The sequence below is a fragment of the Canis lupus genome, chromosome 7 (genome assembly GCF_003254725.2).
Source record: "Canis lupus dingo isolate Sandy chromosome 7, ASM325472v2, whole genome shotgun sequence".
Lineage (NCBI taxonomy): Eukaryota > Metazoa > Chordata > Mammalia > Carnivora > Canidae > Canis > Canis lupus.
In genome coordinates, this window is record NC_064249.1 from 15,539,559 (window position 1) to 15,552,573 (window position 13,015).

At 35.4% G+C, this 13,015-nt stretch overlaps 1 protein-coding gene across 20 annotated transcripts in view; it reads left to right on the top strand.

Annotated features, from left to right (window-relative positions):
- RGSL1 (regulator of G protein signaling like 1) overlaps positions 1–13,015 on the top strand; it is a 309,935-nt gene that overhangs the window by 207,541 nt on the left and 89,379 nt on the right. For all 20 annotated transcript variants that reach the window (XM_049112128.1, XM_025429987.3, XM_025429989.3 and 17 more), the window contains one exon: positions 10,207–10,312. In XM_049112128.1, coding sequence (XP_048968085.1) covers positions 10,207–10,312 — 106 coding nt within the window. The remainder of the gene's footprint in view (positions 1–10,206; positions 10,313–13,015) is intronic.

Consider the following 13,015-nt stretch of genomic DNA (forward strand, 5'->3'; position numbering starts at 1 on the left):
TTTGATTAAAAGCACTATATACTCACACAGAAGAAGTAAAGTCACAAAATTTATTACTTTCAAGTCCCCAAATGAGGTGCAATGAGCCAGGGAAAAAGCATTCCTGACATCCGAGGTCACCAGTGAGCAAGAGAGAAAGCACAAGCAGGGGAGCAAATTACTTATTACCTATTACTTATAAGGAGGGTAGGGCAACTGTCACTAATTTTTCATGGACCCAAATTTGAATGACCATTTTAAAAGATGCCCCAGGAAAAGCAAAGCAGGAACTTGGGGTGAAAATCCTAAGCTTGGATTCTTATCCAAACGTCCAGCCTCTGAATTGTCGCACTGCAAAATGTTAGGCAGCTACTCAAAATGGATGTTTTCTCATCACAGAAAGTCACCAAAAAGCTCCTCAGTGATACTAATGCTGCTCTTATCAGCACTTCTGACTTTCCGCCCCCACCTTGACTTTAGTCAAAGGATTGAGCCTTCTGTGGCACATTGTTGCCTTGTGGGGTTTTTAGTCTTATGTAGTTTATCTTCTGTAGCAGGCTCAGTTCTATGAGCCATTTGAGGTCTTCCTCACCTGTTTGTTTTGGCCACTAAAATTTCTACTTAGTATGAGCCATTGCTTTCCCCAAACTTCTAAGAGTCAGCCTAGCAGTGTTGTACTGCTTCCTGGGATCCCTCTCAGGCTCTTAATTCCTAGGAGAATGCTCCCATATTAATCAACTCTCCCTTAATCAAGTTTATATTCTGTCCCTTTTGAGCCAGCATCCTCAGAATTATTCCCATACATTGTCTCCTAGCTTCTGCCAATACATGTTAGCTGGGTTCACTGCTCCTATAAAAGGCTCACACCCTCGATTGAGCAGCTCTTCCAGCTGAGGGCCAACTGTGCACAATCAGCAGGCAAAATTCACAGCAGGTTAGGAGAATGAGTGCTTCAACTCAGATAGGCAGAGTGGGATCTGAGCTGCAATCCTGTAGCATTAACTGCAGTATTCTAGACCCAGAAAAAGCTTAGGATACAGTAATGAGCATGATTAAATCAGTACAGTCACAGGGAGAACTTCTATGTCTATTCTAAGTGTGTTTCTCCAGCTCTACTCCTGTGTACAGTTTATATAGCTTTATTCTATGCATACCTTGTAGTCCCTTAACAGATCTTGTGACCTGATGCAGTTAGCATGCCCCCATCCCAATGTCTCAGCTCTGCTCTCCCTGACAGAAGGGAATGAAGAGCCAAGGCATGATGGCATTTTTTAATTTTTCCCAATATGGTATTAAAAAGTTTCTATTTCAAATGACCCAGCCTCAAAAAAAAAAAAAAAATGACCCAGCCTCTGTTCTTTGCTCTCTTCTAAACCCCCATTTCCTCTTTTCTAGTAATTACTAATAATTGTGAAGAATAGGAAAAGGAAGAATATGTCTGATCAACTGCTCTTTTGGACAAAGGTTGCTTTTATATTACCTCCCAATTTTTAATCCTTTCCTATTTTCCAAGGGTAATGGTAATTTGGCTTTATTTGGTTTTTAAAATTTACATAATTTTTTGATATTTTATAAATTGAGTCATGCAGAATATACTCCCGTGACTGGCTTCTTTAACTCAACGCTATGTTTATGAATTCAGTCATGTTGAAGGCAGCAATTGTTGACTTATTTTTAGTAATGCAGAGCAGCTGTGTAACTCTCACCTCAATTTTTTTCATTCTTGTTCCCCCAAGGAGCCTCTTTAGACATGAATTTCGGTGCCACTGAAATACTATATATATGCATGGCATACAAAAGAGTACAATTTTTCTGACCCTCAAAACCTAATTTTCACCTGTTGGAAACAATATCATCCATTGAGAGTACATGCTATAGAGTATTCTAATATATGAATATATCATCTTTAATTCTTTCAAAAATGATGAATGTTTGAGTTGTTTCAGTTTTTTAATACTCCTAATGAACATCTTTGTGCATATTATTTGATGCACACTATGAATACATTTCTGTTGAACATGTATCTAGAATTTCTGGGTCATAATATCTGCATATATTCAACTTTTATAAAAATTCCCAATACTTTTGCAAAGTGTTTGCACATGTTTATGCTCTTATCAACAGAGCATGAGAATTCCAGTTGCTCCACAACTCCACCAATATTTGATGTGCCAAATTTTTATTCTTAGCTATTCTTGTGGATATATAGTGATGTCTCACTTGTTGTTTTGACATCTATTTCCCTATAGAGTAATAATGTTGAGTGCCTTTTCATTTAATATTCAATTGGATATTGTATGTGTGTCTGTGTGCATGACAGTCCTATTTAAGTCTCTTGCCTACTTTTCTATTTGGTTTCTGTCTTTTTTTTATTGATTTGTATGGGTTATTTATATATTCTATACATGAGCCACCTATCAGTCATATGTATTATAAGGATTATATTCTCTCTCTCAATGGTATCTCTAACAAACAGAGCTTTTAATTATAATCCAATTAAAATTGATTTCATTTATTGCTTTAAGTATCTTTACTCCATAGAGATACTCATTTTTTTTAACTGTAAGTTTCTTTGCATTGTCTTTAATGTTAAGATCTACAGTCTTACTGTTATAATATAGAATTCACCAGTGAAACCATGTGGTCCTTGATTTTTTTGTTGAGAGGTTTGTCACTACTGATTCAGTCTCTTGTAATAGTATGTTCAAATTTTTTATTCTTGACTCCTTTTGATAGTTGTTCATTTTTAAGACTTTTTCAATTTATCTAGATTATTTAATTTATCAGCATACAATTGCTTATAATGTTCTCTTTTTTATTTCTGTAAGGTTGGTAGTAATGTCTCTACTTTCATTTCTGATTTTAGTCATTTAAGTCTTTTATTTCCTAGTCTAACTAAATGTCAGGTTTTTTTATCTTTTCAAAAAAGAGCTGTTGGTCTTAGTGATTTTTTTTACATTGGTTTTCTATTCCCTATTTTGTTTACTCCCATTCTAATCTTTCTGCTAACTTTGGGTTCAGCTTACTATTCTTTATCTAGTTCCTAGAAGTATAAGTTTCATTTACTGATTTGGCAGTTTTTTCTTCAATATCTGCATTTATAAGAATAAATTTCTCTTTGAGCAATGCTTTTGCTATATTTCATACGTTTTGGTATGTGATGTTCTTTATTTCATTTAGCTCAAAATTATTGTACTTTTCAGCTCCAGAATTGCTATTTGATTTCTTTTTGTCATTTCTATCCTTTTATTGATACTCTATTTGGTGAGACTCCATTCTCTTCACTTCCTTTAGTTCTTTATCCATGCTTTCTTTTAGCTCTTTGAGCATATTTATGACAGTTGATTTAAAATTTTTGTCTAGTAAGTACAATGACTGGACTTCTCATGGACAGTTTCTATTGATTTCTTTTTTACTGTGAATGGGCCATATATGGCTTTTGGCATGCCTTATCGATTTTTTTGTTGTTGTTGAAGACTGGACATTTTGGACATTATAATATGACAACTCTGAAAATCAGATTCTCCCCTCTCCTTCAAGTTTGCTGCTGCTGCTGCTTTTGTAAGTGTTGTTGTTTTTTCCTTTGGTGACTTTTCTCAACTATTTTTGTAAAGTCTGTATTCTTTGTTATGTGAGACCGCTGAAGTCTATGTTCTGTTAGCTTGTGGCCAACTAGTGTTTTGATAGTTTCCTTAAATGTCAGAAAGAAAGAAAACAAAACAAAACAAAAATTATTCTACTGGTCTTTGCAGATTCGCTGTTTTAGAATACTCTTTCATGGCTCAGCTAGGCTATTTACAACTCTGCCTTAGCCTTCCAGGCAATTTCCATTTGCCTGGACCCTGAATTTCAGCCAGAGGTGAAAGTTTTGGATCTTCTCATGGTTTTTCTGAGCACACATCCAGTTCTGGGCATGTGAAAAGCTTTCTTGATTCCCCAGTATATGTGGAAGCTTTAAAAGCCCTTATTACTTCATGTATCTACTTTTACAACCTCACCTTTCCTCAGCTTTATATTGTCTGATGTCCCAGCTGTTGGCCCAGGCTACTAGTGCCTATAAATGCTCTCAACAAATGTCACATAGGATGCCTCTCAGCCCTGAAAACAATCTATTTTTTTAAAAGATTTTATTTATTTATTCATGAGGGACACAGAGAGAGTGGCAGAGACATAGGCAGAGGGAGAAGCAGGCTCCCTGCAGGGAGCCCAATGTGGGATTCAATTCCAGGACCCCAGGATCACAACCTGAGCCAAAGGCAGATGCTCAACTACTGAGCCATCCACACATTCCCTGAAAACACTCTAAATAGGGCAAAACAAAGGCTAGTCCTTGTACCAGTCTTTCAGGAAGCCAAGAGACAACTTCATTTAAAAAGAGACAAACACATTCTTTGAAAATTAGATCCATACTGCTACCTCTGTATGTAGGCTGCTTTCATATGGCCACCACTGATGTGGATAGGGCAATGGTAGGTGGGCAATTTAAAATACCACAATACTTTCTTACCAGATTCAGCCTCTTATTTCTTTACTAAGCCTTCCCCTGGTTACTATAAGTTCCAGATTCCAGAGTTTTGTAAAACCCTGATTCTGACCATTTTTGCCACATCGTTAGCTGCTTTTATGGAGGGTGGGTCCCCGGAGTCCCTACTTATAATTTTCTGTGATGCCATTCCCTATTATACTTTTTAATTAATTAATTTAGTGTGTTTTTCCACTTATTTAAGTTTAATTTCTTTCAAAAATGTTTTATGTTTTTCCATATATTATTTTATAGCTTCCATCACATTTGTTTCTAGGCCTTTGATGTTTCCTAATACACTTGTAAATGGTATAATTTTTAAAGTTTCATTTTTAAATTGTATTTGGAATTTAGAAATATAGTTGATTTTCACATATTGGTCATGTATTCCACCACTTTCCTAAATTATAAATTCTAATAATTTGTCTACAAATTTGATTTTTATACAAACGTTGTCTGAATAAAAATTGTGCTCTCTGCCAATAAAAAGTTTTATTTATTGTGCTAAAATATTTATAACTTTTATTTATTTTCATTTCTTCATCTTACTAGGTCTTCCATTCCCCTTTTAGATACAAATAGTATGGGCAAGCACACTTGTCTCAATCTCAGGGAGAGGTTTAATTACAAACTTAACTTCTTTAAAATATATAGGACTTTTCAGACTTTCTATTTATTCTTGTGTCATTTTAATATGTTGTTATTTTTCTACAAATTTATTTATTTCATTTGAAATTTCAAATATTTTGTTAAGTTGTGATACTCTCTTATTATAATTAATTATCTATAAGGCATGTAATGTCGGATCCAATATTCTGTATATGCAAGTAGGTATATTTGACTATATTCAGATTTTCTATAACTTTTTAAAAAGATCTTATTTATTTGAGAGAGAGAGAGAGAACATAAGTGGCAGGGAGGGAGAAGCAGGTTTCCCACTGAGCAGGGAGCCTGATGTGGGGCTCTATCCCAGGACCCTGGGATCATGACCTGAGCCGAAGACAGGTCTTTAATCAGCTGAGCCACCCAGGCCCCAAATTTTCAATATCTTTTATGATAGTTTTAGTTTACATTTGTATCCACTATCAAAAGAGAAAATTTTAAATCCCCACTCTGGATTTTTCCTTCTTTTTTAAGACTTGTAGTTTCTGGGGCCCCTGCATGGCTCACTCAGTTAAGCATTCAATTCTTCATTTTGGCTCAAATCATGATCTCAGGGTCATGACATTGAGCCCTGTTGGTCTCCACATATAGCGGGAAGTCTGCTTGAGATTCTCTCTCCCTCTTCCTCTGCCCCTCCCCCTACTTTCTCTCTCTCTCTATCCCTCAAATAAATAATTCTTAAAAAAAAAAAAAAGACTTGCAGTTTTTTCTTTACATTATTTGAGGCTACATCTCTAGGTGCAAGCAAATTTGGAATCATTATAGCTCCTGGTAGAGCAAATCATTATTTCTAATAATGCTTCTAACTTTATTGTTTGCTTTGTCTGATATTATTATAGTCATCACCTTTCTTTCTGGCTAGTGTTTGCTTGTTATATCCTTTTCCATTCTTTTTTTTTTTTAACATCTCCTTCTTTTATATCTAAGGTGAGCCTCTTTTAAGCAGAATCTCTCTTTTTTTGGGGGGGGTATTTGCATTTTTTGTTAAATCCAATTTGAGAATTGCCTTTTGATTATTTAGTATGATTACATTCACTGTAACTTCTCATAGTTTAGGTTTTAAGTGCTACCTTACTATTTTCTATTTGTTCCTTTTGCTGTATGTTCTCTTTCCTCTCCTCTTGGCTTTCTTTAAGTTTACAAAATTTTTTGGTTAATAATTCTATATATTCTTTCTGCTAATGTGTTGTTTTTACATGTTTTCTTCCTTCAGTGGTTACCATATAGATTTCAAAATGCATCCTTGACATATTAAAGTTTAATGTAAGTTACTACTTTTATTGCATATATATTACTGTTTTATAAATTAATATTTAGGTGGGCTTACTCACATATTCATTTTTTTATAAATTTATTTTTTATTGGTGTTCAATTTGCCAACATATAAAATAACACCCAGTGTTCATCCCATCAAGTGCCCCTCTCAGTGCCCATCACCCAGTCACCCCCACCCCCTGCCCACCTCCCCTTCCATCACCCCTAGTTCGTTTCCCAGAGTTAGGAGTCTCTCATGGTCTGTCTCCCTTTCTGATATTTCCCACTCATTTTTTCTCCTTTCCTCTTTATTCCCTTTCACTATTTTTTATATTCCCCAAATGAATGAGACCATATAATGTTTGTCCTTCTCCAATTGACTTATTTCACTCAGCACTGCTGGGGATTTACCCCAAAGATACAGATGCAATGAAACGCCGGGACACCTGCCCCCCGATGTTTATAGCATTAGACACATATTCATTTTTTCTTTCTTTTTCATCATTTCCTGCTCCTCTTAGTTGCCTCTAAGAATGCCTTTTGGCATTTCTTTTAGTGTGAATTTTGAAAGTATCTTTATTTTGGTTTTATTTGTTAAGAATAGTCTTAGGTTGTAGAGTTCTTGTTGGAATTATGTTCTTTTAGCACTTTACAGATATTATTTTACCATCTCTTAGCTTCCTTAGTTCATTTTGTGGAGTCAGTCTGAAGTCTTCACTGGCATTGTTTAGTAGAAGGAAATACTTCTTTTATTCATTCCTCTTCCCCCCATACTTTTTTCTTTACTTTTATGGGATTTTACTAAGATGTATCTCAGTATTTATGCTATTTGTGGTTTCAGGACTTCTTGCATTTCTGACTTGATATCATTTGTCAGTTTTAGAAAAATTTCAGTAATTATCTCTTCAAATATTTGTTCTGCTCCATTTATTTTATTTCTTCCCTCTTTCTAATGATTTTATTACACATTAAACATAGTCATATGCTTATGTCTTATATGAGTTTTTCTTTATTTCCATATTTTTCTCCATATGTTTCAGTCTGCATAATTTCTTTTTTTAAATATTTTATTTATTTATTCATGAGAGACACAGAGAGAGAGAGAGAGAAAGAGAGAGGCAAAGACACAGGCAGAGGGAGAAGCAGGCTCTATGCAGGAAGCCCAATGTGGGATTTGATCCCAGGACTCCAGGATCATGCCCTGGGCCAAAGACAGGCACCCAACCGCTGAGCCACCCAGGGATCCCCTGCATAATTTATTTTGATCTAACTCTTAGTTCAGTAATTCTTTGTGTGTATAATTTGTCATTAAACCAATTTATTAATTTTTTTAATTTTTCAATTTTTCTTTGTATGATATTGTCTATGTTGATATTTTCCTCCTTTTAATTCCTTGAACTATATGAATAATTGTAATTTTAAAGTCCATATTTGGATTCCCTATGTCTATTTCAACTACCAATTTTTTTTCCCTTTGGTTTTTGGTCAGGTCTTTTTAAATCCCTTGTTATTTCTGTTTTATGTGTGAACGTTGCTGGTTTAAAAAAAAATGTAGCAATAATTTGAGTCTCTAGGTAATGTTATTTTCCTCCAGAGAAGGTTTTATCTTACATCTTGTTCACTAAGTTAGTCGCATCCAAATAACTTAAATTCATTTAAGGATTGAGTTGGTTCATAGCTGGCTTTTATTCCTTTTGATGGATGAGCTATTTCTGGTTTCCCTTACTTCTTGGGATCACAACTGAAAGACTAAGGTACTTATCAGAACCCCTTCTACTTTGCTGTTTTGCGATTCTGTCTTCTTCTGCCCCGAGACTCTGCCAAAAGCCTTGTTAAATTTTTCAGTAGCAACTGTCATAATTGACATGTGTCTTGAGAATAAATGCAATGCCAAGGTTTTTGTGTCCATTTTCTAAAGGCCAGGGCTTTTGTCTTCTGACCTATTGCGTTGTGTTTTTTTTAAGTTTTTTTTTTTTTTTTTTTTTTTTTTGAATTCAGGAGAGACACAGAGAGAGAGAGACACAGGCAGAGGGAGAATCAGGCTTCATGCAAGGAGCCCGACACGGGACCCAATCCTCGGTCCCCAGGATCACACCCTGGGCTGACGGTGGTGCTAAACCACTGACCCACCCAGGCTGCCCCTATTGTGGTTTTAACACTGCAAATACCTCCAGGGTGTCAGTTTAACTTTCTGGTTTCTAACATCCTCTTTGTTTCTAATTTCTATGTTTTTATTTGTTTTGTTATAATTTTCTACAAGTTTACATATGAGTTTAAAAACGTGTTATTTTGGGATCCTTGGGTGGCTCAGCGGTTGAGCATCTGCCTTCACCTCAGGGCATGATCCTGGAGTCTTGTGAGTAAGTCCCACATAGGGCTCTTTGCGTGGAGCCTGCTTCTCCCTCTGCCTATGTCTCTGCCTCTTTCTATTTATTTATTAAATAAATAAATAAATAAATAAATAAATAAATAAATAAATAAATAAAATCTTTTTAAAAAATAAAACCATGTTATTTTTTATCTAGCATTTATACATTTTTGTATTGGAAAGTTTTTGAGTTTCTTTTGTGTGGATATTTTTTAAATATCTAGTCTTCCATAGTCTGGATTTTATTTTTTCACCTATTCAACTGCATTTATTTAGAACCAGAATATACTTTACTTTCATAGTTTTCTATCTTTTTTGGGTGCTATCACTGAAGGTGTTACCAAACCATACAAATATTTTCTGTGGGACTATATACTATTTAATAAACATTTTAAAGCATTGACTATATAACTGGGACATGTTCTAATTTCTAAGAGTAAGATAAGTAATATATCATCCTTCCCTTAGTTAGTTGAGAGTGTATATTTTCTTCTACAATATTCATCTCAAAGGACTTTCCGAAGATACTGAGATCCTTGGAATCTATTATTCTTCAATAGTAATATTTGAATATACTTTTTAAAATAATGGTTTTTATATGGCAATAGGGAGCCAAACACCCACTCTAAACTATATATGGTGTGATAGACTATCTTTTAAGAAGCTTGCAGTGGAAGCAGTGTTCTCAGAAAAGAGAATGATTCCAGTTAAAGCAAGAAGATAGAGGGAACATTTAACAAAGAGCTAAAAACTATGTGAGAGTTTGCTGAATACAGAGCAGGAGTTCCAGAGGGCAAATCAAAGCGCTTAGGATAGGATAATAGAGGTGTCAAGGCAGACTGAATGTCATACTTGACTAGTATGATCTGGTCAAAATGGTTGGTTAGGGGAAGGATAGATGACATTTGGTGTTAAAATGAGAAATAAAATAGATTTGGTCTTAGGTGTCTTCTGAGGAGGGTGAGTTCTTGGCCTAATGGTCAACAGACTTAAAAAAACACAATGTGGACTGAAGTCAGGGGTAAAAATCATCCCTAAGTCTCTTTTCAGCAGTAATGGCCTAAGATGCTGGCAGTTGTGGGGACTGTGGGGTTTTTCCACATGCATGCAATGTCTGATAAATATCCTTTTTTTTTTTTAAGATTTTATTCATTTATTCATGAGAGAGAGAGAGAGAGAGAGAGAGAGAGAGAGAGAAAGGCAGAGACACAGGCAGAAGGCAGAAGCAGGCTCCATACAGGAGCCCTGATGCAGGACCCAATCCCGCGACTCCAGGATCACGCCCCAGGCCGAAGGCAGGCACCTAACTGCCGAGCCACCCAGGGATCCCCTGATAGATATCCTTTTTAATTTGTGCCTTCTTATTCTCTGAAATGTTCTTTATAACAGGGTGTTACCTAACTTCATGATTTTTCATTAGATTTTGCAGTGGAAATTGTCAGAGAACCAAAGGTGCTTTCACCCTCATATAGGAAAATGTCTTTCTTCAGAAAGACTGGTGCAAGGAAGCCCTCATTAAGACCCAGGTAAGACATAGGATCTAGCTACAGCAATGGTCTCTAGACACAAGCTCTCTTTAATCTCAGTATGTTTAATGCTGAAATTATCTTTCTGTGTTTGGGCTTTTTACTTCTTTCCATATATCACATACATACACACAGGCACACTTTGTATTTTATTTTTAATTATTTTAATTTTAGTGAATATATAGTGTGCAATATTGGTTTCTGGAGTAGAATTCAGTGATTCATCACTTACATAAGTGTGTTCATCACAAGTGCTCTCTTTAATATCCATCACCCATCTAGCCCAACCCCCACCCACTTCCCTCCATCAAAGGGTTAATTCCTTTCTCCTCTTTCTCCTCTTATTTTTCCCCTTTCTCCTCTTATTTTTCCCCTTCCCATTGTTTATGTTTTCTTTCTTAAATTCCATATATGAGTGAGATCATATGATATTTGTCCTTCTCTGACTTATTTCACTGAGTATATTATACTCTCTAGTTCTATCCACATCATTGTGAATGGCAAGATTTTTTTTTGATGCTAAGTAATAATATATATACTCACATCTTTATCCATTTATTACTTGATGGACATATGGGCTCTCTCCATAGTTTGGCAATTGTTAATAATCCTGCTATACATATCAGGGTGCATATATCCCATTTAAATCTGTATTTCTGTATCCTTTGGGTAAATACCTACTACTACAATTGCTGGATCATAGGGTGGCTCTATTTTTAACTTTTTGAAGAACCTCCATACTGTTTTCCAGAGTGGCTGTACCCGTTTGCATTCCCAACAAAAGTGTAAGAGGATTCCCATTTCTCTTCATCCTCACCAATACCTGTTATTTCTTATGTTGTTCATTTTAGCCGTTCTACAGCTGTGAGGTGGTATCACATCATGGTTTTTATTTGTATTTCCCTGATGTATTTTCCTGATGATGACTGATGTTGAGCATCTTTTTATGTGTCTGTCAGCCATTGGATGTCTTTTTTTTTTTTGTATATTTTTTTATTAGAGTTAAATTTGCCAACATATAACATAACAGCCAGCGCTCATCCCGTCAAGTGCCCCCCTCAGTGCCCATCCCCAGTCACCCTAACCCCCCCGCCCACCTCCCTTTCCGCCACCCCTTGTTCATCTTCTTTGGAAAAGTGTCTATTTATGTCTTCTTCCCATTTCTTAACTAGATTATTTGTTTCTTGGGTGTTGAGTTTGATAAGTTCTTTATAGATTTTTGGATACTAACGCTTTATCAGATACGTCATTTGCAAATATCTTCTACCATTCTGTAGGCTGCCTTTTAGTTTTGTTGATTGTTTCCTTTGCAGTGCAAAAGGAAACAATCTTGATGAAGTCCCAATAGTTCAATTTTGATTTTGTTTCCCTTGCCTCTGGCAACTTGTCTAGTAAAACATTACTATGTCTGAGGTCAAAGAGGCTGCTGCCTGTGTTCACCTCTAGGATTGTGATGGTTTCCTGTTTCATATTTAGATCTTTCATCCATTTTGAATTTATCTTTATGTATGGTGTAAGAAATGGCCCAGCTTCATTCTTCTGCATGTTGCTGTACAGTTTTCCCAACACTATTTGTTGAGCAGACTGTGTTTTTCCATTGGATATTGTCAATGGATTAGGTGACCTGCGTTGTCAAAGATTAGGTGACTATATAGTTGTGGATCCATTTCTGGGTTTTCTATTCAGTTGCCTTGATCTATGTGTCCATTTTTGTGCCAGTACCATACTATCTACCATACAGCTTTGTAATATAGCTTGAAATCTGGAATTGTGATGCTTCTATTTTTGTTTTTCTTTTTCAGGATTGCTTTTGCTATTTGGGATTTTGTGGTTCCATACAAATTTTAGGATTGTTTGTTCTATCCCTGTGGAAAATATTGGTAATATTTTTATAGGGATTGTATTAAATATGTAGACTTCTTTGGGTAGTATAGACCTTTTGGCAATGTTTGTTCTAATCCATGAGCATGGAATTTTTTCCCATTTTTTTGTGTCCTCTTCAATTTCTTTTATAAGTGATCTGTAGTTTTTAGAGTACAGATCTTTTATCTCTTTAATTAGGTTTATTCCTAGGTATCTTACTGTTTTTGATACAATTGCAATGGTATTGATTCCTTGATTTCTTTTTCTGCCACTTCATTATTGGTGTATAGAAATATGACAGATTTCTGTACATTGATCTTGTATCCTACAATTTTGCTGAATTCATGTATTAGTTCTAGAATTATTTTTGGTGGAGTCTTTTGGGTTTTCTACATAGAGTATGATGTCATATGCATATAATAAAAGTCTGAATTCTTCCTCACTAATTTGGGTGCCTTTTATTTCTTTCTGTTGTCTGATTACTGAGGCTAAGATTTCCAATACTATGTTAAATAGTAATGGTGAGAGTGGACATCCTTGTCATGTACCTGACCCTAAGGCAAAGTCTCAGAGTTTTTCCCCATTGAGAATTATATTAGCTGTGAATCTTTTTATATGACCTTATGATGTTGAGGTATGTTCCATCTATCCCAACTTTCTTGAGGGTTTTTTTTTTTTATCAAGAATGGATGTTATGTCAAATATTTCTGCATCTATTGACAGTATCATATGGTTCTTATCCTTTCCATTATTAATGTGGTGTATCACATTGATTGACTTATGAATATTGAACCACCTTTGCAGCCCAGGAATAATTCCCACTTGATTGTGGTGAATAAT